At 37.5% G+C, this 26406-nt stretch overlaps 4 protein-coding genes across 11 annotated transcripts; 1 reads left to right on the top strand and 3 right to left on the bottom strand.

Moving 5' to 3' along the window:
* Nucleotides 1-6688: 6688 nt before the first annotated feature.
* usp18 (ubiquitin specific peptidase 18) lies at nucleotides 6689-11142 on the bottom strand. 2 transcript variants are annotated; one of them, XM_030148284.1, is made up of 10 exons: nucleotides 10810-11142; nucleotides 9687-9783; nucleotides 9455-9597; nucleotides 9299-9378; nucleotides 9077-9211; nucleotides 8897-8992; nucleotides 8666-8827; nucleotides 8459-8590; nucleotides 8177-8223; nucleotides 6689-6775 (listed from the first exon to the last, which is right to left on the bottom strand). In XM_030148284.1, exons 1-10 carry the CDS (start codon nucleotides 10859-10861, stop codon nucleotides 6706-6708), a joined length of 1014 nt encoding a protein of 337 aa, XP_030004144.1. In that variant the 5' UTR covers nucleotides 10862-11142; the 3' UTR covers nucleotides 6689-6705. The 2 variants fall into 2 exon arrangements, with proteins under 2 accessions (XP_030004144.1, XP_030004145.1); XM_030148285.1 differs by having other exon boundaries at nucleotides 9455-9548.
* Nucleotides 11143-12199: 1057 nt separating this feature from the next.
* pex26 (peroxisomal biogenesis factor 26) lies at nucleotides 12200-16861 on the bottom strand. Its single transcript, XM_030150031.1, has 5 exons — nucleotides 16496-16861; nucleotides 16276-16416; nucleotides 13912-14237; nucleotides 13684-13824; nucleotides 12200-13579 (listed from the first exon to the last, which is right to left on the bottom strand). The coding sequence occupies exons 1-5, from the start codon at nucleotides 16681-16683 to the stop codon at nucleotides 13467-13469; spliced, it is 909 nt and encodes a 302-aa protein (XP_030005891.1). The 5' UTR covers nucleotides 16684-16861; the 3' UTR covers nucleotides 12200-13466.
* Nucleotides 16862-16929: 68 nt separating this feature from the next.
* llph (LLP homolog, long-term synaptic facilitation factor) lies at nucleotides 16930-18819 on the top strand. 2 transcript variants are annotated; one of them, XM_030150032.1, is made up of 3 exons: nucleotides 16930-17021; nucleotides 17444-17672; nucleotides 18220-18819. In XM_030150032.1, the coding sequence occupies exons 2-3, from the start codon at nucleotides 17456-17458 to the stop codon at nucleotides 18381-18383; spliced, it is 381 nt and encodes a 126-aa protein (XP_030005892.1). In that variant the 5' UTR covers nucleotides 16930-17021; nucleotides 17444-17455; the 3' UTR covers nucleotides 18384-18819. The 2 variants fall into 2 exon arrangements, with proteins under 2 accessions (XP_030005892.1, XP_030005893.1); XM_030150033.1 differs by having other exon boundaries at nucleotides 16934-17021; nucleotides 17438-17672.
* On the bottom strand, nucleotides 18736-25413 carry hcls1 (hematopoietic cell-specific Lyn substrate 1). Of its 6 annotated transcripts, XM_030150028.1 has the most exons (16): nucleotides 25269-25412; nucleotides 24540-24623; nucleotides 24346-24419; nucleotides 22712-22835; nucleotides 22516-22626; nucleotides 22373-22427; nucleotides 22187-22297; nucleotides 21995-22105; nucleotides 21597-21707; nucleotides 21466-21521; nucleotides 21216-21285; nucleotides 20906-21054; nucleotides 20008-20139; nucleotides 19473-19629; nucleotides 19329-19397; nucleotides 18736-19238 (listed from the first exon to the last, which is right to left on the bottom strand). In XM_030150028.1, exons 2-16 carry the CDS (start codon nucleotides 24621-24623, stop codon nucleotides 19105-19107), a joined length of 1548 nt encoding a protein of 515 aa, XP_030005888.1. In that variant the 5' UTR covers nucleotides 25269-25412; the 3' UTR covers nucleotides 18736-19104. The 6 variants fall into 6 exon arrangements, with proteins under 6 accessions (XP_030005888.1, XP_030005885.1, XP_030005887.1 ...); XM_030150025.1 differs by having other exon boundaries at nucleotides 22187-22427; nucleotides 25269-25413; XM_030150027.1 differs by having other exon boundaries at nucleotides 20008-20136; nucleotides 22187-22427; nucleotides 25269-25413.
* Between the last annotated feature and the right edge of the window lie 993 nt (nucleotides 25414-26406).

Genomic DNA, 26406 nt, shown 5'->3' with positions numbered 1-26406 from the left:
ACTCAAAACACACACTCACTAAACTCTGGAGACTACTTAAGTGCTATCCCAGAAGGCCGAGCATTTCCGAGGAAATCTTGAAGCCACATCAGAGAATCTGAAGGGGGCCTGTGGGCTGCAACAGATCTCCTCTCATTTCCCCATGTACTCCATCTCCAACGCCCCACAACCACACACTGCGTATAGGCTAACCCTCTGGAGATGATATATACCCCAAACTGATAACAAGCTAAAGCTGAGTGTATAAACAAATGGCAGTAGTTTAGGTAAAGCTGGAGTGTGATTTTATCGTTTGGCAATCAAGACAAAGAAAACCTTTGAGGAAAAAGACACCACCAAATATCCAGGTGTTATTCATCTGTAGAGACATTGCTTGCAAGTAAAGGAAACGTAAGTAGAAGCTGAAATTCATATATCAAATGAAAATGTGAAAATAAAAGGATAACCAGTGCTCATTACAGTATAATCCTCAGGAAGTCTTCCCATTTGACAGGAGATTGACTTCTAAAAGGTTTTGTGATTTGTGGTTACATAATTGGTAAAAGGAAAGCTGTGTGCATGCATCCAGATGTACCATACATTACAGCCCAGACTCAATACGTTTAACTAAAAATAATCATGTGTATATCAATATAGAAAATCTTGCTCTCACCACATTTCAACACTTAAGTTATGCTCTGTTTTGGACAATCTTAGACCACTCCACTCTGAGCTGACTATGCATTATCAGGTATGTCTGTTGGTATTTGTTTTGGGAGAGTGCAGAGCTTTGACAATAAATTCCTCTCTAAATCTTCACAAGCCTTGGTTCAGATATGGCTGAAGGGGAGGGTGAGTTAAACAAAGTCATCCACTTAACCTCAGCATATGGTAGTACAAGAATAAATGTGTTCCTTTGCAAATTAAAAAATTAAAGTATTAATAGGAATCATGTCATGAAGTCTCAGAATATCTAAGGGGGAAAGGGCCAAAACGTCCCATACAGGCTTAACCAAGGATATGCAGCAGCTATCTAGAGTCCCATCGTCCTCTTTCATGAAGGCTGACTCTGCTGTGTAAGAAGACCTCTACCTTGTCAATATGTCTTTGCATCTGTGTCATAGAGACTGTGTGAGCTATGCCCCGCTTCACATTCCTCTGCCATCCAGCCTCTGTCCAGGCTGGACTTTCCCACAGAACCCTAAACCCTGTGAATGAGAGTAGGCCTTTGTTTCAGGCATTTTTCATCCTGATCCCAGCAACTTCCCCATGGTGGAATGCAACAAGAATGCCAGCACCAGCTACCTGGCATTAGAGAGTCTTTGTGCGGAAATAGGAGAGGCTGAAGGAGAGAGCAGGTCAAAGAGGTTTGACAAAGGATAGCTCACTCTCAAGGTGCCCAGCCCACATTACAGAACGACTGAGTAGCAGGACTCAGGTCAGGACTCTTAAACATGTCAAGGTGCACCACAGAGAAGTGAAAAAACGACTGTGTGCATTTAAGCTACTTTCGGTTTGAACTCCTTCATCACACGTTTTTCACCTACTGTACAAATCATTACCTGGAGCACTGATGTAGCAACTGATTGGCATGCATACACAAGCACAGCTGAAATGTGTGTCTGCTGCAGTTAACAGGTTGTTGTGAGCTTATCACAAGCTGAGAGCCTTAAGGTGCAATTCCATTCATTCCTGCTGAGGCTGGTGAGAAGGATTTTTTTTTAAGTAGGTGACATTTAGACAAAGATTTATTGACACTATCTGATCATGATTAAATGAGTTTTTCCCTCAACAAGTCACAACAAGAGTTAATACTTTTACATATTTTTGAAGAGACAATCGATTTGTGGATGGGGCCAACAAAAAAAACACTGTATGAAAACCTTTAATGAAATAAGGAGACATTGATCCTGGAAGCCACTTGTGGAAGAGCTACAAGTGTGGAGGTGCACAAACACTATGATATACATGTTAGAGCAAGAGTCCTCTTTGAGGCAAGACTGACAGTTACCTGCCCATCAGTAAAGCCATCTCACCCGAAACCTGAGCAGCCCAGTTTCAGAGACGACAGCTGATCTTCCCTGGATCCTGGGTCTGATGATAAGGGGCCGAGATAAGGTGCTAACTGAAGGGTAACGACAGAGCTATGAAGACAAGGGTGGGCCATCAGGTCATATAACCCCACATGTTACCAGGGGGCCACAGCTCACCCCCAGTGAGCTTTGAAAGTCTATTTATAATAAATATAAATAACTTCAAAAACAACTGAAAGTGAACATGTATCATTAACCACTAAATAGCAGTGTCATTTGCCATTTGAAGTTGACCAAAAAGAAAGCCAATTAACCCCAACTGCAGTTCTGATCCAAACCAGACCAAATTTGAACCACACTTTTTCTTTGCTGTTCCCTTATAGGAGTTTGACTGCTGAATATCGTTTTTCCTAGAAAACTCGCAGATGATCTATTTATTATGCTCAGACTGCCAAGAATCTTGGGAGGACAACTGAACATGTGAGGAGAAGCAAACTCTGTGTTGACCAGACTCCCTTTCTCCCTCAGAGGGGAAATTTTATGAACTCACTGGGGAAAGATAAGACTTCTTCCTCGACATGACTGCTCATAGTACAGATTCCACTGAAATCACCTCAATATTTTCACAGACAAAATGTATGGGTTAACACCTATAGATAAGAAACATATCTGCACACACATGCTCCTGACATAATGTAAGTCAGGAGAAGCCATTTTAAAATCAGAGGTACAACTGAGTGAGTGTCAGGTCAGTTCAAAGCAGATCAAAATCAAGCCCTCCTCTGTCACTTTAAGGTTTACGTGAATAAGAGAGGGTGTTTTTACTCAGGAGCTTTTACCAAATAATGCAAAATTTTGTTTTTATGAAAATATATGTAGATAGTTTTAAGCTGTGCTCTCCTTTATTGGATTTACCAATTTTTTTAATAGAGGAGAAAAATCTAAGTCACATGCATTTCTTCTTTGCAATTTACAAGAACAGACTTCATGGTCACCGGACCTGCATATTAGACATGGAGAAAGCAAGAGATTCGTTTCCTATTTGAAACCTCATTATGCAGTGCAAGCAGGATTGCCACCCCTGAAGCATCCAGAGATGCTGTTAGATAACATACATAAGATCAGAGCAGATGAGGGACAGTCAGGATGGGGCTTGTTAAAGGGTCTCTGTTTTGGCATTACAGGGGAAACATCTTCCCTCACACATTCTTCTCATGGGGGAGCATTCCTGCAAAAAGTATGCCCAACCACCGTTCACATGTACTGTACTGAGTAGAAAAAGGGAACTGTGCAGAGACAGTGCCCAGTTTAATTTCTTTTTCGGGTTGTAAATGTATAACAGAAAGATATAGTCTGTAAATTTTGAACAAAACAGGCAGTTACAAATGCATCAGGGATATTCTTTGGAAAATGACATTACCAGTGATCATCATCTGATAGACGGAGAGCTGGAATACTTACTGGCTCTGTCACATTAAAAAAATATCAAGTCAGGCACAAGCATAGATCTAAGCCTGTAAAACCCTCCACAAGAAAAGGGAAAATTTAAGAGTGGTTCTCAAATAGCCAAATTCCATTTTCTCCTCGACGCATCTCAGTGGTGTGCTCACCTAGTAACTGGTAAACACACATCAACAAAGACCAAAAAGCATTAATGAACCACAATATATTCTCCAAAGAAAACACTCTAGTGTTGCAACACTGCAAAGCCTGAAGAATAGAATTACCAGTGTTATAGCCTATGTGCCCACTTGGACTGTACACTAATGTGGTTTTTATGCATAAAACTTTTACACTATGGGAGAAATTATTTTCTGGGCAACACCTGACAGAGATAAAGACAGACTTTCAAGGATTACAGGTGTAATAATCTGTGTGCGTAACCACATCCAGCAGCCAGACCTGAACCTCAAACAATAGAGACAAAGACCTCATACATGTGACACGTGCTTGAAAAGAAGACATCCAGACGTTCAGTCAGACTTTACACTGGTCCTCAGGGTGTGTTACTTACATATGTCATGCTGATACATTGTTAGCACCTGTGATGTGGTCAGTGTCATGGACAGGTGCTCATTTAACATCTACCTGACACATGGCCATTAAACATAAATAATTAACAAACACTTACAAAGGGAAGAATCAGTTTATTGAAAATCAGGCTTTATTACTGTATAATCCTCCCAAAATGCACTTGTCTACAGTTTCACACAGTCTACTTGTTGACAATCAGGACAATTGTTTTTTGAGGTTGCGTACACCAAATGTGCACCATTATACAAACACAAGTATGGAATAGTAGTAAAATAATAGTATAAGTACCTTTACTCTAGTATTGCACCCAAGTTTAATCACTTGAAACTTACTGCCATATTTGTGCATGATTAAAAAATGATGGATTTCATTGATTTAACTACACAAAATTATAGAGAAGTGAATTAGCCCAATCTTAAGCAATTAAACCCCTGAAAGACATAAATGTATTTTTTTGTTGCTGCTGTTGTTCACTGTGTCTTATTGTTTACTGTATTGTGTATTCATTTTGTGTTGCCTTCAAAGATGTATGTATGTATGTTTTTTTTTACTTTTCTGGTATGCCAATGTAGGTGTGTATGTATGAATGTATGTGTTTGTGAAGATGATAAATGAGGTTAACTGATCCAATGTGGAGAAGGGGTGGGATTAAATAAATTATACTTCTTCCCACTCCTTTTCGATTGTGCAAATGAAGTCATACTTTGTTTTCATGTATATGTATAGGTTTTTGTTTTTTGTTTTGTTTACTCATAATCCTTTTCATTTGTAAACACTAAGTAGGATTACTTTGTTTTGTTGCATATTCAAAATCAACTAAACTAAAAAAAAAAAAAAAAAAGACTTGATGCTTTAAGATTCAATATGTAAAACTGTGGTTCAGTTGGAGACTGTTTGGTGCTGGAAGTCAGTCTTTTTTGACATTAGCTGACTCTATAAGGTAATAGTGGCTAGTGCTCTACACAGTTGAGGCTGCAGAGAGGCAAAACAGGCACTAAAAAACTTAAAAACTTTGTGCAGAGAGTCAGACCCACGTCCTCTATATTAAAACCAATCTGTAAGGTTGTCGTGCATGTCAGCATGTTGTTAGGTTCAAAACAGTCATATTTATGTTTCAATTGTAATTGTGTGTTTTTAACCTGTCTCTTTTCCATTTTTGTAAAGCACTGTGAATTGCCCTGTGTATGAATTGTGCTATACAAATAAATCTGCCTTGCTTTGCCTTGCCATATGCATCATACATAGAGTGAACTTACATTGACCCTATTATTTCCTATACATTTTTTCTCAGTAGATATCATCAACTTGTTTTCTCCGGCATCAGCTTTTTATTTGCACTTCAAGTTAATTAGTGGTAAACACCTAACCCTATGTGTGACAGTGACTCAAAACTAGACGTAACGTACCCATCTAACTCTGGTTCTGTGCTGTGAGCGTGGATGGAAGATAGCTCCTATACCAAACGCTGTGCCTGTGTTGCATGGCAGTGAGATGACTAAGCATGAGGCCTGCTGCCTGTGGCACTGTGCAGACATGTTCCATTCTGTCAGACCTCTGCAGCACATAGGCAACATTTCACACGGTCCTCCAACTCCGTCTGAAGCCATTGGGAACTTCAGAGGCTCTGCTGACAGCCTGCAACAAGCAATCATTCTCCAACTGCAACGTTTCACTTGCTTTTAAATTGTACAATCATTTCTCTATTAAAACCTCAAAACAAATATATATTGCACAGGCACTTTGAAACATCAGGTCTTTATACATTCTGAAGTGATGTTAATACACTAATAAAAGGAGAAAAATATAAGTAAATGCCTGGGCTTTGTGACAAAACAATCCACACACTTAGCATCACATGATTAAGGATACTTTTTCCTGTTTTTGATGGTCTATTAGAAAAAAAAGTGTTTGCACTGTTCTTTGTGAGTGACTCAGTGTCAGGAAAATGAACACTGAGTCCTATTGCAGGTATTTCCCCCCAAACAGTGAATATCAAAGCTAAGCATTCTCTTTAAACCAGCCCCCAGTATCATTCAGAGCGTCCAGTGTGTGTGTGGTCTTAGAGTGAAAACCTAATCTGTGTTTTGAGTCTTCAACACCACCTACTGGTCTCTGGCAGAAAACAAATTGATGGGAATACTAAATGCTGGTGTGTGATCTCTGAGTTTTCCAGACGGCAATGGTAAATACATAATAAGTCCATTTTACATTAAAAACAAAAAGAACTAGAAAAGCACTCGGAGAGCGCAGACCTCCACCAAGACAAATCACCCCCACACCCCCAATCACTACCAAAATGTAATCATTTGTTCCTTGTGCCATGATCAACATTTCCTAAGAATTTCATCAAAATCTGCCCCCCCCGATCACCACCAATATTTTATCATTTGTTCCTTGTGCCAGTATCAACATTTCCTGAAAATTTCATCCAAATCCATCCATTACTTTTTGAGTTATCTTGCTGACAGACAAATAAACAAACAAACAAACAGACAAACCCCGATGAAAACATAACCTACACCGTTCCTTGGCTGAAGTAACAAATAAATAATTTCAATCAATTTGCTGTATATGTTCCTAAATATTCCTGTGATGTGATCTCCATGTTGATCCTGACTCAGCCACCGTTCCCCAGATGAATGTATCCTTATTCATCCACTCAGCTGGAGGATGCTTGTTCTCCCTCTGGTTGCTCGTCTCTTCTGTACATTAACATGTATGCCGTCTGTCTGTGAATATAATAGCAGTGAGTGTATTAAGACTGAGATTAATTATTTGATATCTGATGACATCTAGCAGTAAAGTTACAGACCCTCCACAACAGTGGCCACAAAAATGCACCCAGGGTCTGTTTTTATCCATTCTGGGATTTTTTGTGAAGGTATTATGAACTTTACAAACATAGTAGCAGTCATGCAACTTAATGCTGGATGCCATCGACTATAAAGCCGGAAAAAGGAGAAGACGTCTACGCTAAGCCACTGAAACATGGTGGAATGCCTCTGATAAATGCAGCTTACTCTCAGGTAAAGCATGGATAAAGTCATTATACATAAATCAAAATGTATAGTATTAAAGCATATTCCACTTCTGCTCTTAGGTCCTCCTAAACAACCTCTAAGTCTTACACACAGGAGTGGATGCACTGCAAAAAAGGGGTGTCTAAATACAAGATAAAAAACACCTAATCTGAGGAAAAAGGTACTCAAAAAAAGTGAAATATCTGTCCATGCAGCAAGATAATTTCTCTTGACAAGATTTCTTGAATTAAGATTGTTAAATCTAGAAATAAGCATGTCTACAGATGCAGGAACACTTCAAATAAGAAATTAACTCAAGATTAATTAAAACAAGATAAATTATCTAGCATTTCTAAATCTAAAGTGTTTTTTATGTTGATAAGAACCAAATAATTTGCAGTGTGTTTCTTAAAGTTGTGACAGTAAATGAATAATGGAACAAGGAAAATTGCAGTGTAAGATCAGCTGTTGTCAAACAAGACAAGTTGTGTTCAGAAGTTTAAAAGCCCTAATGGCAAAAAGACAGTCACTTTTACTGAGTACAATAAGGCATTGTCTTAAGATCTCAATAAATCAGGAGAAAAAACCTCTACAATGTCAGCAGGGTCCAAGCTTTTAAGGCGTTTACATGTTATCAATAAAAACATAATTTTACTCTAAAAGCAAGCAGTGGCCAGCGTAAGCAGGGTAAAATGGGAGTGCTATGTTATTGGCTCTGCTAATTGCTGAAGGCATGGCTGCTGTGTTCCACTGTTGTTCAAGGTAATACATTATTTATCAAATCTGATGCGGAAAAGTAAAATTTTCAATGTCACAACAAATAAACATAAATAGATATACCTCAGCACAGGTTTTTGGGAGTTTCACCAAAGATCTCACTCAAACTATGCACAGCTGTTAAAGCACCTATTGTCTAAAAACTGTTGTATTCTTAAACTTTATGTTTTCAATCAAAATAAACTTTGCTAGTCATAGAAAAATCCAAATCAGTAGTACTTCATGTGCTCTTTGGCACTCCATTATCCTCGTGCATTGTTTTCAGAACACAAAACATGGAGAGAAATCCACACGTAATTAATGTGTTACTGTTAATAATTAATGTCAATTTACCCCAAACCTCGTCCTCCATACACTGTCTGCACTTCTTTCCAGGAAACCTATGTGTAGAAGCAAATAATATATTTGCGTGAAACAGAATTTTACTTATTATAATAAACAAATTTTACAACGTGAACAGTTTTATGTGAATTGCAGTGTCTATGTAATATAGCATAATGGAAAAGGGATCTATTCCTTGTGGTTAATTATGAAGAGTCTTCATTAGTTAGTCCAATAACTCCAGAACCAAAGATGAAGCATATGAAAGTTAGAGGATATTGTCAGTGGTCGTACCTCCACTACATGGCTGTCATCAGCATGGTACCAGCACTGGGTTCCTCTGGGACGGACAAAGGCGGTATAGTGTCCCATCATCGCAGTACCTGAATGCACTACAACTGCATACAGGGTGTAAGTGCAGCCATTCTATAAGAAAAAATCAGTAGTTTTTAGAAAACAAATATATATGGTATATATAGATGATCAACAAAAAATTTGTACCTGGACAAAATTTGTGGAGAAAGCTTCTTTAACCGTCTCTGAAAGGTCAAGGGTTTCTGGAAATGTCACCTGACAGTTAAGTTTCTGTGTGAATCCATGACTATTTCTAAACCGCTTCAGGTGCATACACAAGACAGGAGGCAGAGAGAGCAGCTTGACACCCTTCAAGAGAAGAAAAAATGTCAACTATATTGGTTTTTATTGAATATAAGCACTGAAACCAAGTCTCACCTGTTTAGATGGAGTCTTCCTCCCACATTGTGCACAAAAGCAACAATTTCTGCCTTTGAGCTCATGATGCTCAAAGAAGGATTTCATGCATCCTTCCTGAAACAACAAATGCAATTTTAAATTCAGGTACAGAGATTCCAGTAACTGTATAACAAAAAACTGATAAAACAGAGACTGCACCAGAGAATTGTGGGAGTCCTTGATATGCAGAGGCATGTTGAGCAGGTAGCTGGTCTCAGTTTGGACAGAGGAGCATTCTAAACACTGTAGATGGGTCTCCACTGAAATCTTGTACAAACTGCAGATCTGAAAAGCCTTAGCAGGAAATCATATGCAAGTTAATATACTGTCAATGATCCATTCACTGTTAAAAATAGACAATTCAAATGATTAGACACTAACCAGAGACTTGTCATCCATCTGCTGCTGGATACAGTTCAGAATGAACAGGAAGACCTCATCAGCATCATGTTGAGTGTGAACTGCAAATGGTCAAGAGGTGTTGTTTGGTGAATGATACCCAACATGTGACATTTATGGTGGACATGCGGCCCTTACGTCGAACATTGTTTCTGTCCAGACAGTGTAGGAAGTCATGATGAGGTGATGGCAGATGGTGATTGCTCTGCATGGCTCCAAGGACTCGCTTTAGCTGCAGAGGGACATTACGACCATCTGCTCTCACACCAGCTGCTTCCCACCTTGTGCAATTCATACATTTTCATTAATCTGAACTTTTTCCAACCATAAATTCTGTGGTATTCACACATCAGAAGCTCCATATACTTACTTATCTAATAGGTCTGCTAGTTCCCAAGTAGCAGAGAAAGTCTGCAGTAAAGTGTTCACACAACAGGACAGATGATAATTAGTGAGGCCTCGCATCCCTGTAAAAAAAAATCATCAGAAAAGGTCAAATAATTCTATCTCTGATCTTTAAACCAAACACATGGTCCTCCTACCGACCATCAGGTGCCCACTTCAGTGCACAGGCAGCAGTTTGTTTATCCTGAAGGAACTAAAACTCAACCATCCACCTAATGTAAGCAAAAAATGTTTGCTTTCAGTGTCACTGTCACTGCCACTGCTACATACATGAAGGATTTATTGGTTGTAAAGACAAAAATAATGGTATTTGACTATAATAATATATAAGAGTCGTTGAAATGAATGGAACCACAAACTACACTGTACTGTTAACACAGAAACTATAACTCAGCCATAACAGTGGGTCTGAAGAACATCTGGACCTGGGAGGGGACCCAAAGAATTTCAGATCAAGAAAATGAAACATCAACCAAAAAATATATAGTCAGTCTTGAATTTAGATTTCTTTTAACTCCCTTCCTTCAACAGACAGTGTTAAATAATGTAAACAAACAGTGAAACTGGTGATAGATTTCATAATTGTATCCCATCCTGCAGAATTCCACATACAGATGGTTGTACCCTGTGGTCAGCCTCTCTATCAGAATGTGTTCTACCTGTTGTGCTGAAAACTGCTCCCCCCTTCCCAAGACAGCCATGAAGAGGACAATGTGCACCAAATTCATCCTGTCACAATTTGCTGAGAAATGCTCCCTGTTCACTCTGGCTCATTAATTTTACTCCTTTCTAACGGTAATGTATGAAATTAATTGTGAATTATTCAACCTAACACCATCATAGCTGTATAGCAATTAGGCCTTAGTAACCTAATTAATAATATTGTAAGATATTGCAGTTATGTTTTTTTATCTGTTTAATATTAAAGAATGTGCAAACTGTAAGGTACATAAAACTTTCAAAAGTTACATTTTAAATACACAACACACAAAATATATCATAAAAACAGATACTGCCGAAAACTACATCACCCGCGGCTGGGGATGCAGTTTACGGCAGGGAGCAGAATTCGGCACAACACCACTCACGGCAGGACAGGCCCCTCATACTCGACGAAAACCAGCTGTTGATTCTTAACATCAGCCCCGATTCTACCGTCTTTACCGCTGAGAGGAAGACGACCAGGAGGGTTTGTTAGAGTGAAGTTCTCCACACAATTACGACACTTCCAGTTCAGTTTCGTTTTCAAACTTTTGTCGGAATAGAAACTTATGAGCCACCGTAGAGAAATATAAATATAAAAGTGATCCTGAACTGAAGCACAGACTGATGACACACATTTATAACCACTGCATTTGTCACGTTCTGCAGTTTTAAGGGGTTTCTTTAAAGTTGTTGTGTTTTTCTACTACAGTTTATAGTATTATTATTAATAAATCACAACAACCACACTTCAGTAAATGACAGTGTGATAGTATAGACCAGGGGTGTCAAACTCATTTTAGTTCAGGTCCACATTCAGCTAAATTTGATCTGCAGTGGGCCGAACCAGTAAAATAATAACATAATAATATATAAATAATGTCAACTCCAAACTATTCTCTATGTTTAAGAGCGAAAAAAGTAAATTTACATTATGAAAAGGTTTACACCTACATACTGTCCTTTCAAACAATGTGAATAACATGAAGAAACTGAAGTGTAATGTAAGTAAGTATAAGTGTAATTTTAACAATATTCTGCCACAGTTCATCATTTACACATGTACATTATAACTTACAGATCACAGTGGATCTACAAACACACAAAGCACTTAGTAACAGGTGGAATATTGTTAAAATTGTACACTTCTCTTTAGACATTTCAAATTGTTCGTATTTGTTCAGGTTATTCACATTTTTTGCGAAATAATACGTTGTTTTAGTGTAAATACATGAAAATATGTACATTTACAAAGAGAAAAATTTGGAGTTGTCATTATTTATATGTTATTATGATAGTATTTTACTGGTCTGACCCACTTGAGATTGAATTGGTCTGAATGTGGAACCTGAACTAAAAGGATTGTTAATATTTTAGTGTAATTTTTGCATTTCACAAATTCATCCCAAGGGCCGGACTGGACCCTTTGGCGGGCCGGATGTTTGACACCTGTGGTATAGACCATAATCTAAAACTAGGTTAAACATACAGGTTTACTGTATATTTGTGGGTATCATCCTATCTTGTTGAATCACTCACAAGACAGAAAACATAAATACTAAAGCTCTTATTTTATTGTATTCATTATAAGTGACTGTTGTGTAAATGTGATATATTGAATTGTGTTCTGACATCAAATTTACACCAACCAACTCTGGTAACACTGGATTTGATAATCCTGGATCATTCACTGGATTGGTTAACTGTTTAATCATAAATCTGTGTTGTATGATTAGTTATTTGTTATGTGCAACTATTCACAAGAGAGAGCTCAGCGACACACTGAAACAAAGTTGTTTATTTATTCATTAGGTGTTGCTTCAATATGAGCAATATACATATACAATCTGCTCATGTACACTGCAAAGATAAAGGACTTAAACGGTGATGAAACCACTTAATTTTATCTGTGGGTCATGTTTCCACTGTCTCCACGATGGATACAAAAAATATACACCCCCTTGTATGTTTTCCCCTCTTTTCCCCACAAAAATGTACAAAAATCTTTATATAATGTCAACTAACTATGTACTGTAAAATAAGTGAATATATTAATATTCACCTCCTTGAATGTGAATGACCTAATTAAAGAGAGGACCAGATAGCCGGTGCTCGTTGTCTCTCAACTTTTGACGTGGAGATGTGCCTCAAGTGAATGTAGTACAAAGACACCAGTGTCTGGAAGGTCCAGAAATCTGTTAATTTGGGTACAATTATTCCAGCAAGACATAAGAACACTCAAAGTAGCAAAAAAAAAGAACCTGAAAAGTACAAGTCAAGGGATGGATTAAAAAAAAAACTTTGCTAAACACTCCCTGGAGTTCAGTTAAATCCATCATTAAGAAATGCAAGGAATATGACATGTAAATCTGCCTTGAACATCCCATCCTCATAAAGTGAACGATTGTGTCAGAAGGAGACTAGTGGGGTGGCCACAAAAACACCAGTGACTAATCTGAAGGAGACAGAATCTTCAACAGCTTAGATGGAAGTGTTCATTATGGCTCTTCACCAGTTAAAGCTTTATGGAAGATTAGCAAAGAGGAAGCCACTGTTGAAGAAATCTCTACAATTTTAACCAAAGGTATGATGAGCTTTCTGACTGAGACCCATCCACACAGTCTTAATGGCTGTGATTGTGGTCAAAGGTGCATGTACTAAAAACTGACATCCACAGGGTGAATATTTATGCAGTCACTTATTTTAGATTATATGTTTTAATTATTTGACATTACTTTGTAAAAAAAAAAAAAAAAAAAAAAAAGTTTTAACATTGACATTAAAGTGGTTTTGGGAAATTCTTGTTAAATTATATTGACCATGAGTCAATTTATGTAAGCAACCAAAGGATTAAACATATTTTCATATGCACTGTATCTGCACTTATTTTGCTGAGAACCTAATAGAATTACACATTGATACGTTGAAGCAATAACAAAATGTAAAGCAAAGAATGAATTAAAACATTTAAAAAAACGAAAACCACAAGAAATTGGAACATGCTGTGATGTTCCGTTTTTGTTTGTTTGTTTGTTTGTTTGTTTTACAGTCCTTTGTTGTGATTGAGAGCCTGATAGTACGGTGCAAACATGGCTCTCCACATCTGTTTGAGCAGCTGATGAAGTTTGGAAATCCACAGGAATGAAGAAGGAAGAGCTGCAAGTAAAACAAACAGAAAAAAGAAATACATTTAGTTGTAATGTTTAACATTTAAACAAGTCTAATTATGACTTAACAATACCATGCATGTTTTGTCCAACCTGGATCTATTCGAATTAACAGCATATAAAGAAGAACAGCAATGAGACAGACTTTATGCAGTAGGAATGATCCAGAGCCAGTAACCACCAGTTTTCTGTAGAAAAATCTGAGCATGGCTTCCAGTTTGTGGAATACAGCACCTGTATAACAGAAACAAGGCAGAGACTTGAACTATTTGGATTCATCATTTGTATTTACTTGAATATCATTATGGCTGACATAAAAACCTTGAGGTGAGGCTAAAGGTGAAGGGATCTCAGAGCTTTGGTTGCTTGTTGGATTCAGAGGGGGCTCGTGACTGCAATGCTCTTTCTCTTCAACAACATCCAGCGCCATCTGCCTCTGTTCTTCAGTAAACGCACAACTTCCAACTTCACCAACAATCATCTCTCGTGCTTCCTCTATTTGTCCAAGAGGTAAAAGTACATGCAGCAGGTACAGCTCTGCGACCGTACCAAATCCTGCTACTCTGCTGTTGGACAGGCAATGTAACCACACTCTGGCTGCCTCCTGAATCCCTGCTGGCTCTTCCACCTTAGAATAAAGAAGTATGCTGCCAAAATAAGACAGACCAATATTAGAAAATAGTTTTATTTCTTTTTAGCAAACACCAAGTACAGAGCCATAAAAACATAGGAAATGAGGAAGTTTCATCAAATGTCCTTGTGGTCCAAAAAAAAAGGTAAAGGTATTAAAGGAGTGACATTGTTCCTTATATGTGCAAACGTCATAATATAACTAGTTATAGATGCAACAAATTAAGATGTAATTAAAATGGGTTGTAGAAATCCACTCGATTTTTGCCAAAATGAATATAAAGATAGCTTTGCAGCACCTGGAGGGTTCAAATTCAAACTTTACAAACTATTAAGGTCCCCAAATAGACAAATAAATGTACTAAAGACTAATAAAAGTGGGTTTAGCAAAATATGACCCCTTTAAGTATCAGTTTTACAGAATTGGCTGGATAATGTCAAACCATCTATGTTGTAGACACACAAATAGATTGTTTTTGCTCAGAAGACTGTGCTCAAATTATTAGTATTTTAAGAACACTGTAACTTCAGCATCTAAACAATTAAAAAAAAAAAAAAGTCCATATGTGCACCAACATAGCAGCTATTTTATGATTTGGAGGATGATCTTTGTTTTTACCTGTCTGTGTTGATTTTTGTTGTGTAGTTTATTTGCCAAATTGTCAGTTGGTCTAATTGTTGTTATATTTAGTTGCTGTCTGAGGCTATTATCTGAGTTATGGAGATTATTATTTTCATTTTATCACTTAAAGAAAAGGCTTAAAATAGAATGACTAAAAGAAAGAAAGATTTTAGACTCTCACTAAAATGGCTCCCTGTTTTATATTGTTTTCATTTCAAAATTCTGGTGCTAACTTTCCACGCTCTACATGGCCAGGCCCCTGCATACATTGCTTCCCTGATCCAGCCCTACAGCTTGACTCGTAGCTTGAGGTCTTCAGAACAACACCTGCTGATGGTTCCATGCACCTGTTTTAGCACACGCGGTGACAGGTCTTTTAAAGCTGTGGCACCATGTCTATGGAATGACCTGCCTCTACACCTACGGTCCATGGACTCTGTAGAGAGCTTTAAAAAAACACCTCAAAACCCTCCTGTTCAAAAAGGCTTTTTAGTTTCCCACCTGACCCAGGGCCACCACAAACTGATTACACTTTATGTATTCATCATAAAGTACTCCATGTGTCCCCCAGTCTCTCTATATCTCTATCACTCTCCCTTTTCTCCTCCTTTACTCTCTCTCTTTAACCCCAACTGGTCAAGGCAGACGGCCATCCTTCAGGAGTCTGGGTCTGCTCGAGGTTTCTGCCCGTTAAAGGGAAGTTTTTCCTCGCCACTGTCACCAATCACAAGTGTTTGCTCCTGGAGGACTCTGTTGGGTCTCTGTAAACTTGATTTGATTCTGATTTGACTTGATAAAGCACTTTGTGACTCTGTCTGTGAAAAGTGCTCTATAAATAAAATTTACTTACTTATTTACTTACCTTTGAAAGACATAGATGCAATGTATTGTTTTTGATATTCTAAACATATGAAGATGGAGGCAGCATGTATTATTATGTAATGTGAGCTTTCTTTTAACATTTGTCTTTTAAAGACTGTTTTAGTTATGTGACATGTAATACAGGCATGTATCTATGTATAGCTTGAATAAGAGTTTTAATTTTAGAGAGCTTTAAGACATCTATCTGCAAACCAACAAAAACAGAATATCTGTGTTTAAAAGAGATTAACAAGCAAAAAAATCAATGCAGTATTTTGTTCCATTTAAATCGATAGTTTCCATTTCTGCGAATGCTTAGCCTTTACATTATACAGCATATTATATTTATATTCATATTACATTCATATATTTCTTAGTTTATCGTGTACTTTCTATTTGTTTTCTTTATGCTGTTGTCCTTTTGTTGTCTGGTTGTGTGCAAGTATCCGGAGAAGTGCTACACAATACATTTCACTGCACATTGTACAGTGTATGATTATGTATGTGACAAATAAAGCTCATTTGATTTGATGTCCTGCTATTTGTGGATGTGTACGCCTGGTGCTACTCACCACATCTGCATTATTTTAGCTGGTATTTTCTCATGGTGCTCGTATTGCTGAAGGACCCAAGAAAGGACATCATGCCAGTGATTCATCTCAGCCAGTGCTTGAATCCCCAAGATGCAGAATCCAGCCTTTAACTCTGCACACCTATGAAGACACAACATCAGGGACCTGAACTAAGAGTTATTCAAGGTGATTCAACAAAATGTGAGGTTCAGTCTTTCACCTGTTGTCCTCTTCCTCCACATTGTAGAGACTCTGAAGGGCTCTGTCGCAGGTGTCAAAAGCTGTCTGAAAATCTCTGTGAACCATGAGTTGTTCTGCAGCTGTGTCCAACATGCTGACCATCGGAGTTAAACTTGAAGGAGGTGGAGGGCTGCAGAGTGTGGTGAAACTATTTGACGTGTTGCTCATGACTTTAAAAATAACGAAATATAAAAGTAAGAGTAGAAGAGAAAACTAATTAGAATGCTACGAGTTTAGTGTGGAATGGTTGTATTACAAGTCAAATAACCACGTTTCGAGGCTTGAGTTGTACATCTCCATCTTGTTTACGGTGCACAAACACAGACTTCCGGGATTTAGAACTGTAGCCAATCAACATTCACATTGTTTAAACTACGTACGCCAACCAATCAGGTTACAGTTTCTTCAACATCATTTTTTTCCCCCAGACTTGTAAACACGTGTATCGGAGTCGCATATGTTCCTGTCGGCCCACGGAGAAATTTCAGCATCTAGTATAACATTCTGTAAGTCACATTAATTGTTTACGATTTAATGGGATAAGACAAATTCTGTTATAGGTTATTTCGTAAATTTACCTTCGTTTAGTGTTTAGTTTCATGTGCAGTGTCCCACATTGCCTCTTGGTTAGCTAACAAGCTAGCAAAGTGTTTACCAGCCGCACTCGTACTTTAACCTAGCTAATTTGGGAAATTCAATACAGTTATAAGATTGCCTCTGTAACAGTCTGTTGTTTTTTGGCAATGAAAAATACAGTGCCGGGGAGCTACTTAAAGCCTTTCCAAAAGTTTTCTAAAACTACATTTGTAGCAAACATTAGGCCTTTCAATCATGTTTGTCAGTATTTGTCAATTACACAAACGCTGGACTCTATAAAACAACTGTACAAGTGTTATGTTAATATTCATTTGTGTATTTGTATTTCTAGTACATTCTTGAAATGGCAAAAAGTCTAAGAAGCAAATGGAGAAGGAAGATGCGGGCAGAGAAGAGAAAGAAAAATGCTCCCAAAGAATTGGCCCGACTCAAACAAGCTTTAAGTAAGGATAATAAAGGAGAGGCTGTCATGACAGACATGCAGGAGATTGCCACTGTGGTGCCAGCCGACAAGATCAAGAAACAGTCCGATGTTGAAATGGAAGAGGAACAGGGAGATGGTAAGTGAGGAGTTGACAACGTGGTCTTAAAGCACTGTCCATGTTTAATGGATGTAGTCACATTATTTTTGCTCTTCATATCTGTCTGCCATAATTTATCTTTATTAGATTTGTGTTAAGAGCTGTGAATCTGCAAGTTATAATTCATACATAGGTACTGGAAAGTGGCGTTGTGTGTAGTATATAAGGGAATTTGAGAAGAACTAATGGCAGAGAAGTAAAAATAAGAACCATTGGTACTGTAATATTTGAATGCTGTTTTGATAATTATTGTTTAGTGCAGGGGTGTCCAATCCTGGTCCTCAAGGGCCGGTATCCTGCGTGTTTTAGATGTTTCCCTCTTCCAGTCCATCTGACGGTCATTATCAGGCTTCTGCAGATCTTGATTATAGGGCTATCATTTGAATCAGGTGTGTTGGAAGAGGGATACATCTAAAACATGCAGGATACCGGCCCTCGAGGACCAGGATTTGACACCCCTGGTTTAGGGGCATCACATCACAGAAAATATTGCACGCATGCTTATTGTTTTACCTTTTGCCCCTAGATGGAAGAATGGAAATGGACAGCAAACGCAACAAGAAAACTCTGTTGAATGAACATGGACAGTACCCTGCATGGATGAGCCAACGACAGGCCAAGAAAATGAAAGGCAAACGGACGGCTAAGAAAGGTGCATCAGGCAAAAAGAAGAAGGGCATTGCCTGGTGAAACAGGAGAAACTACCATAAGAACTAAGACCTTTACTTTGCCTTCAAGACTTTTGATGCTGAACCCTTGGATCATTTCAAGTGTTCTTTATTTTTACATGATAAAGTCAACTCTGCTGTTGACTCTCATTCTGGTCAGCGGATTACAATATGGTTATACAAAAGAACCTGCTTCTGTTCATTAATTCACTGCAGGAAAATGTTTGCTCTTATGGAGCAACAACTCCGCTGTGGATTCAGGATATGTTGAAAGAGAGTGAGACCTGTGCAAAAATGTGTGTTGCTTAGCAGTGAAAGTGAGAAAAGGTTGGAACTTTCCACATTCATCAAAACATTAATTTACAGTCTTGCTCTGTTGAATATATTTTGGTATATTTCTTTAGATGTTTTATTTCACAATGTAAATGACAGTACAATAAAAAATTATAGCCCTCAAATGACATGTTTTCCTATAGAATATTTCATTGACTCAAACTAGGTCATTTCAGTTGTGTGTAAAGAGTAAGTCATTTCCTCTAATATAGGTATTGCAATAGTCATATTACACTTGGAAAAAAAGTCATTGCCACAGACCCAAAGGAAGATATTGCAGTAAATAGGATGAAATTGATTATCAGCCATTCTGATTTATGATATATTTGCTGAAATTCTCTCCCAAACAACCTAAACATTATCAGAGATTCAAGTGAAGCATGTGCACGACCATCTAGGGATCATGTCCCCTATATCAGCTCAACATAGGCTGCTGGGAACAGACCAACATTTCCATGACATTGTCCCTTCCACCAGCCCTCATCAATCATCTCCACATTGGTGATGATATCGTCAGGGTAGAAGGAGATCTCATCATCAGCCTCTGTGTGATAAGGAGACCAAAAAGGTTACCCAACATTTTTGGAGAAAATGTGAACTGTCGTAACATTAAAGTCCTTAAGAAGCATCATACCTCCTTGATAGTCATAAATAGCTTTAGCTCTCAAGCCCCCAGAGAGATCTTCATAGTCATTGTCTGCAGCTGCAAAAGAAAATAATGCTCAGTTATTTTGTGTGGAACATTTTCACGTAATCTAGGTCCTTCTCAGAGACTGACCTGATGGCTCAGGAGAAAGCGGAGGCTCAGCAATGTCTTCATATTCTCCATCCTCCTCCACCTCTGCTGTCCTCTCTGGTAATGGTGGGGCATCCATATCTAAGAAATCCTCACTGCGTGGAGGCAGGGCTGGAGGCTCCTCATATTCTGCTTCATCCTGGGCACATCACACAGAAGATGTCTGATTTTAGGATGTTGAAGATAATTGTGAAGTATTTGGCAACAAAAGCCTCATTTGAGGCATATGTTTGTAGTGTTTTGTTTTCCCATCTATTAAGAGACCAAAATAATGGCCAATTTTTATGAAAAAATCTGCAATCCATAACCCCTCGTTGGCCAGAATATAACTGAATATTAGACCAAAAAAAAGTAGTGCATGTGGCTACATGTGTCTTCACTGTTAGATACTATAGCTTATTTTGATGCTGCTTTCACCACACTTAAAATTGTCACTAAGGCAGCAAATGTATGAATTACACACTCATGCTGCTTTTAACACGGATAAATGGACATTGTTTAGATCAGAGTATCTTACCTCTGGCTCTGGTTCTGGTTTTTCTTGTATCTCAGGAATATGAAGGTGGCTTTCTTCTGGCATGTCGTACACTGGAGTTACATCTGGGACAGATGGAGGTGGAAGAGGTTCCTCCTTTCTGCTACTCTCCTCCTGCAAAAAAACTAAAAGTCAAATTCATATGCACAGAGGTGGTACAAGTACAACCATTCTTAAGTCATGCATTAAGTGCAAATATGCATCTAAAGAAAACTGGTAAAAGTAGAAGCACTGACAACTTTCCAACTCAAGTAAAACTTCTACTCAAGTAAAAGTACAAAATACAAGCTTTGAAGTGTACTTGATGTGTAGAAGAATTTTTACATTCCATCTGTCTCTGTGCAGGGCTGCTGAACCTCACATCATCCTCGACTGTATTAATTCTCTGTTTCTTGGACATTGTGTTAGAGACTACACCTTTTCTTTGAAGTCAAGTCTCCATCACGTGTCTGTTTTTTGGGTTTTTTCTGTACATCTTTTATGATGCACTGCTATATACAACCAGGAGTTGTCTTTGTTATGTTTTATGGTCCCAACCATGTAGGGTGAAATTAGTCTTGATGTTGGAAAGAAACTCTATGATATGAAATAAACATTAATACCCTTAAAATGCACTGAAAACAAAGCACAATATCTGATATACATATATCTGTGTTCAAATTTATGGAGTACATATATAAAGCAATCAGAAAACTAAGTACACTGGTATAATCTGTTCAGTAACAAAGTATTTGAACTTTAATTTCCACCTCTGTTATTTCTTACTTTTACCATGCTTTCCTTTTGGATTTATCTCATCAGTAGTTGGATGATACAGTAAAGCTTCGGGGAAAATGTACATACAAGCCTCAAATGGCTGCATCTTCTCATAATGTGCTACCTGCTCTCTGTGTCTGGCCTCCTCTTGCTCTCTCTTTTCTCTGGCTTGTCTCCTGGCTCGCTCTTCTTCTGCTTTCTTCCTGTCCTCTTCTTCTGAAGCTTTGGCCATGCTCTCAAAGCGTGCCTTGAGTTTATCAGCACCTGCGCTTGCTGCATAACACACATAAAAATTAAAATTAATACAGTACATTTGCAAAGCTCTCTCCAGTTTTTGATCACTGAAATGTGAGAAACTATTTGGAGCTTTCCTTTTGGATTTATCTCATTAGTAGTTGGATGATACAGTAAAGCTGTGGGAAAAATGTACATACAGGCCTCGAATGGCTGCGTCTTCTCATAAGCAGAAGTAGGAGAGTTCATATCTGAGAAGCCAACTGCACTCTAGAAGACAACAAAAGAGAGGGAGATGTTGAATGGTGATTGACTAATAAAGTTTATATCATACAGCATCACATTTGGGGCAAAAACATTAACTAAGACTTTGCTGTTTGTCTCCAGACAAATTGCAGCCTAATCGATTACTAGGCAACCATTATTAAAATATGCAATCCTAACACTGACCTTATCCATGCGGTCTGTTTGTACCCCATATCGACCTCCAAAACCTGATGAATAATCTAAACACAGACGAGCTGGATCAGTGTTATGTCCTCTGATAAAATGAACATACACAGATGTAAGTGTTTTCTTACCTTTTTGGGACTGGTGTTTCTCTGTCTCACCTTTATACTCATACCCCAAGGCAGCTTTGTCTACCTTTTCCTTTTCAATTCCATATTTCCCCCCAAATCCCTTGGAGTAATCTGGTGAAAAATAAATGACAATTAAGGAAAAGGCAAATAAACATGAGGAAAACAGAGTCAGGAGGGATTTTTACAACCTTTTTCAAATATTTTTATTTTGAGGCTTCATCACAGTTACAGATTTGAAATCTCCTGACTGGCACACCATGCTTCATTTTTAATATCAATACGACACAACAAACGCACATTCAGAAATAGACAGCACTGACAGAGTGAGAAAAGAAGAAGGGAAAAAAACAAAACAAAAACAAAACAAACAAACAATGATTTTTACAACCTTAACTCACCTTTTTGTGACTGGTGTTTCTCTGTCTCGCCTTTATAGTCGTACCCCAGAGCTGCTTTATCTACTTTCTCTGTCTCCACACCATACTTTCCTCCAAATCCTTTGGCATAATCTGCCAGAGTAATAATAGCAAGATGGAGCAATTGTGTCACAAAAAACATCGACATTGACCGGTGGAATCACTTTAACTCACCTTTTTGTGACTGATGCTTCTCTGTTTGACCTTTATAGTCGAAGCCCAAAGCAGCTTTGTCCACCTTGTCCTTCTCCACTCCATACTTTCCTCCAAACCCCTTAGAATAATCTGAAACATACATAGACACTCGCTTAGGTTTCAAAGCAGGATCACTGTACATGTAAAGATAGACAGATGACCTACCTTTCTGTGATGCATGTTGCTGAACCTCTCCCTTATATTCAAAGCCCACTGCAGACTGCACAGGTAACAAATACATTGGAAACATGTAAGATCTATAAACAGTCATTTTTTTTAATGCACAAAAGAATTAAAGATATTCTAACCTTATCCACACGGTCTTTCTGAACACCAAATTTCCCACCAAACCCCTTTGCTGCATCTTTCTGGGATGAGTGCTGGTCAACTTGGGCCACATAGTCATGTCCCTTAGCCACCTTTACATATGCAGAGGGTACAGTGTAAAGAATAAATATGGAGCAGCAAATAACATGAGCATATGTTCATATTTGGACAACAAACCTTGTCCATTCTGTCCTTCTCCACTCCAAACTTCCCTCCATATCCATAGGACGCTTTGGGAGTGTCTTCCTTTTGCTTCAGCTGCTCATGCTCCACAGCAACCTTTTGTCTGAGTTCTGCAACACTAGGAATCATGCATGGATAAAAAAAACTGACATCTACGACAAAAACTATGGACATGTGGACTTCTCACCCTAGTAAACAGATTAATATTAGAAAAAGAAGTGATATATGGTTATTCATCAGTGATACCACAATGGCAGCAACTGATAAGATTATTATCAGAAAGATCATTACACACCAATGAATAAAATATAAATTTCCTTGCATTAAAATTCATGATCTGGTTGATTTAAAAACTGCAAAGATAATGTGCAAACACAAAATAACTTACTAAATAACCTACTTCCAGACTGTATTCAGAGGTTGTTTGAAGTTGAAGACTGTTTTTATTTTGTTTTGCTTAGCTACAACTCAAAGAGCTCCAGCTTACATTATGTGACATGTTAACATCCAGCCTACAAATTTTAGTCATTATTGTTTTGTCTATAGTTTCATTTTGTTTTTCTTCATTAATATTCTCAGCAGACTGAAGTAAACTACTACTACTACTAATTACAGTTCAGTATGATTTGTTCAGTCTGTAAAACATCCTAAAATCAATTCAAATCATTGCAAAAGCATTAGTGTAGAAGCAATGGAAAAGTAGCAAATAAATATTTAGTATTTTGGTCTTATAAGTGTCAGTACAGTTTATTATAACAGTGTCATTATTTAATTTTTTCAGTGTTATCATTACAAAACATAGATGCACTTTTTGCACCACCTTTAACCAAACCAGGTAACCCATATGTAATCAAATTAGATTTATTTACTAAACATTAGATACATATGGGTCAATGACATTTGAGGATTTTAGCAGATCAATGTTAAAATACCAATAAAAACAAAACCAAAAAAAAAGTGATTTTAGTGTTTTTCATCTAGGTGCTCTTGGTTAAAAAAATGTCAGATGGCTTGACTGTGATTTGTCTTAAAAAGAATTTATTTCCTTAAAACACGCTCAACATTGAGATACAAGGTGTTTAGAAACAAGTAAGGTATTTGCTTTTCTTGCATATAAAAACAATCCTGAATTCCTGCCGCTAAACAAATACATAAATGTTTTCGTTTTTTTCATTTTACATGATTGCATATAACTAAATATATAAAGTATCTTTTTTAAAATGTATTTTGTAAACTGAAAAAAACACTGTTCAAAAAAACATAGGTGTCAATGACGCAGCTGTGAGTACGGAAAATAGCGTTTGTATAGTATATATATAGTCAGCACACAGCTGTCATATGTGACGTGCAAAAACAGAAGCTATGAAAAGAAAATCAGTGGAAATCTTGTTTTATAAATAAATGCAGCAGTACAGTTTGTGCACGGTGTCAGCATGGTGGTTTTAATCTCACTGTCAAAGTGTCATAATTCTCTATTAACCATATTAGGAGAGACTTGCTGCCTGAGCTTCTGCTCTGCTCCACTTCCTCTTCCTGTTGCAGAACTGCCTCTGACCTACCTCTCTCTTCACCTTCCTTTAATAAACTGTTAATCTGTCATATCATGAGGCAGGTTCTGAACATCTTACCTGATGTGCTCTTTACGTCCTGAACCCTCGATGGTCTTGGCTCCCCACCTCTGTTCCTGCTCTGTTATGTCATTCTGAAAAACAAAACAGCTGTTAATGAACCAGTAAATACCACAAAATAGGTAACAATCAACTGCGGAGTTGATACACCAAGCATATATCACCCACAGGTTATGAAATTAATCTGACAGCACCTCAAAGTCAGGATCCGTCTCCCAGTCATCCCCATCTGAAGCCACCTTCATGCTCACATTGTGACCCACGACTGACTTCCACATCTTGTGAAATAAAACACAATGAGCTGCAACATTCAGTACAGGATTTAATTCACATATGTTTATATCATATCACATCATCTGTACATTTATGTTAAAAATAAACAAAATCTAATGTGAAACCCCTTCAGCTGCAGGCCCAAAAGAGGAAGTTACTTACAACATGAAGCTCCATTTCCCCATCAAAAACACACTTTTAGGTTTTATTTGAATTAAGACAACAGAAAATATGAAGGAAATAGGGTCATAACTGCATATGCTTAAAGGTAGTCAAGCCCAGTGTACACAATAGATTTTTATATGTAAATATGCCTAATTAATTCCAATTTAAGGGAGACATATTAGGAATGAACACGTTAACATCTATTATTTTCATACACTACAACATATTCTACTATCAGTATTAAAAAGTTAAACTATTGGCATATGACACTAAACTGAATATACATTTTTGTTCATATTTTAGCATGTGTAGAGTCACCTAAGACAGTAAAAATCTAAGTTTAGATGCAGGCATGTGTCATAACAGTGAACGGACGTCTGGGAAAAAGCAACTTCCTTATTGAACTTTAAAGATAAAAATACATAAATAAATACACAAATTGACACCAAGAGAGAGAAGATAGTTAAAGGACGTAATAACACTACCTTTTGGTTGTCAGTGGAAAACGTCCGTGTTTGGTCGATAAAATCTGAAAGCTGTTCACAGAAGTTATGACAGTTTTAGACCGTCAGATGAGCGGTACGGGAGCGTGCATCAGGCACACGGGAACGCGCACGGATGTCAACAGTGATATATTCAGTTTAAGTCGAAACTGAACGACCCACAGCCCCACACTATAAAAAATACACTGCATCTATTAAAAGAAAAGAGAAAATACTGGGTGAAGAATGTTTGCAAAATAACACGTTTAATTGTGTTGTTAGTCCAAACAATGCGATCTTTAAACCCTTGACCCCAAGACCTGTTTGTTCTGGTTTTTGGTTTTGTATCTGTTACAAAAAAAAAAAAAAAAAAAAAAAAAAAAAGTTTAATAAATAAAGAGTTTTTTAAAGAACGAAAAGAAAACGGAAAAAACAAAAGGAGAAAAATACAACAAACAGAAATTTTTTTGAGTGCCACAAATATTATCATAGAATATGAACAAGTGTCACAAATGTTTCAACACCCACATCTTTGAATGTACATTTACATTTTTTAGTGAAAACAGACTGAGACGGTGTTGAGATGTTAGTTGTTGCATGAACACAACACTAGGGGGCAGACTCACACAGCCTTTTCCAGATAAAGTGAAGAGACAGGAACACAATAGACTAACAAAATATTAATAAGGGTAGACCCCATACCTCCTCCAAGGCCCCACAGTCCCATAACTCAAAGGTGAACCTTAAAAAACTAATTGATGTTATGATGGTCAAAGGTCACTGCCACCTCAAACAACACTGAAAATAATAATAAAAAAATACTACTAAATATCTATGTACATGTTCTTAGATGTCTTTGATAACACATCTTTGGTTGTAACTCAAAAATTCACGCAAACCTATTACAGATTTAAAAAAAAACAAAAAACTAATAATAATAGTAATAATAATTAAGTAATGACATTCATATTTCCAAAAGGATAAAGGTCATCTTCTCTGTGACATCATAATATTCAGTAAAAACACTTTTCTGTCCATTTTTCAGCACAGTGTTCCTGGATCAGTCCATGTGAAATCACCCAAGACCTCCAGTGATTTGATTTGAGCATTTTTGTGTTTATATTTCTACCTGTAGTAAAGT

The sequence above is a fragment of the Sphaeramia orbicularis genome, chromosome 12 (genome assembly GCF_902148855.1).
Source record: "Sphaeramia orbicularis chromosome 12, fSphaOr1.1, whole genome shotgun sequence".
NCBI lineage: Eukaryota > Metazoa > Chordata > Actinopteri > Kurtiformes > Apogonidae > Sphaeramia > Sphaeramia orbicularis.
Note: the sequence above shows the minus strand (reverse complement) of the source record. Positions and strands in the feature narration are given on the sequence as shown.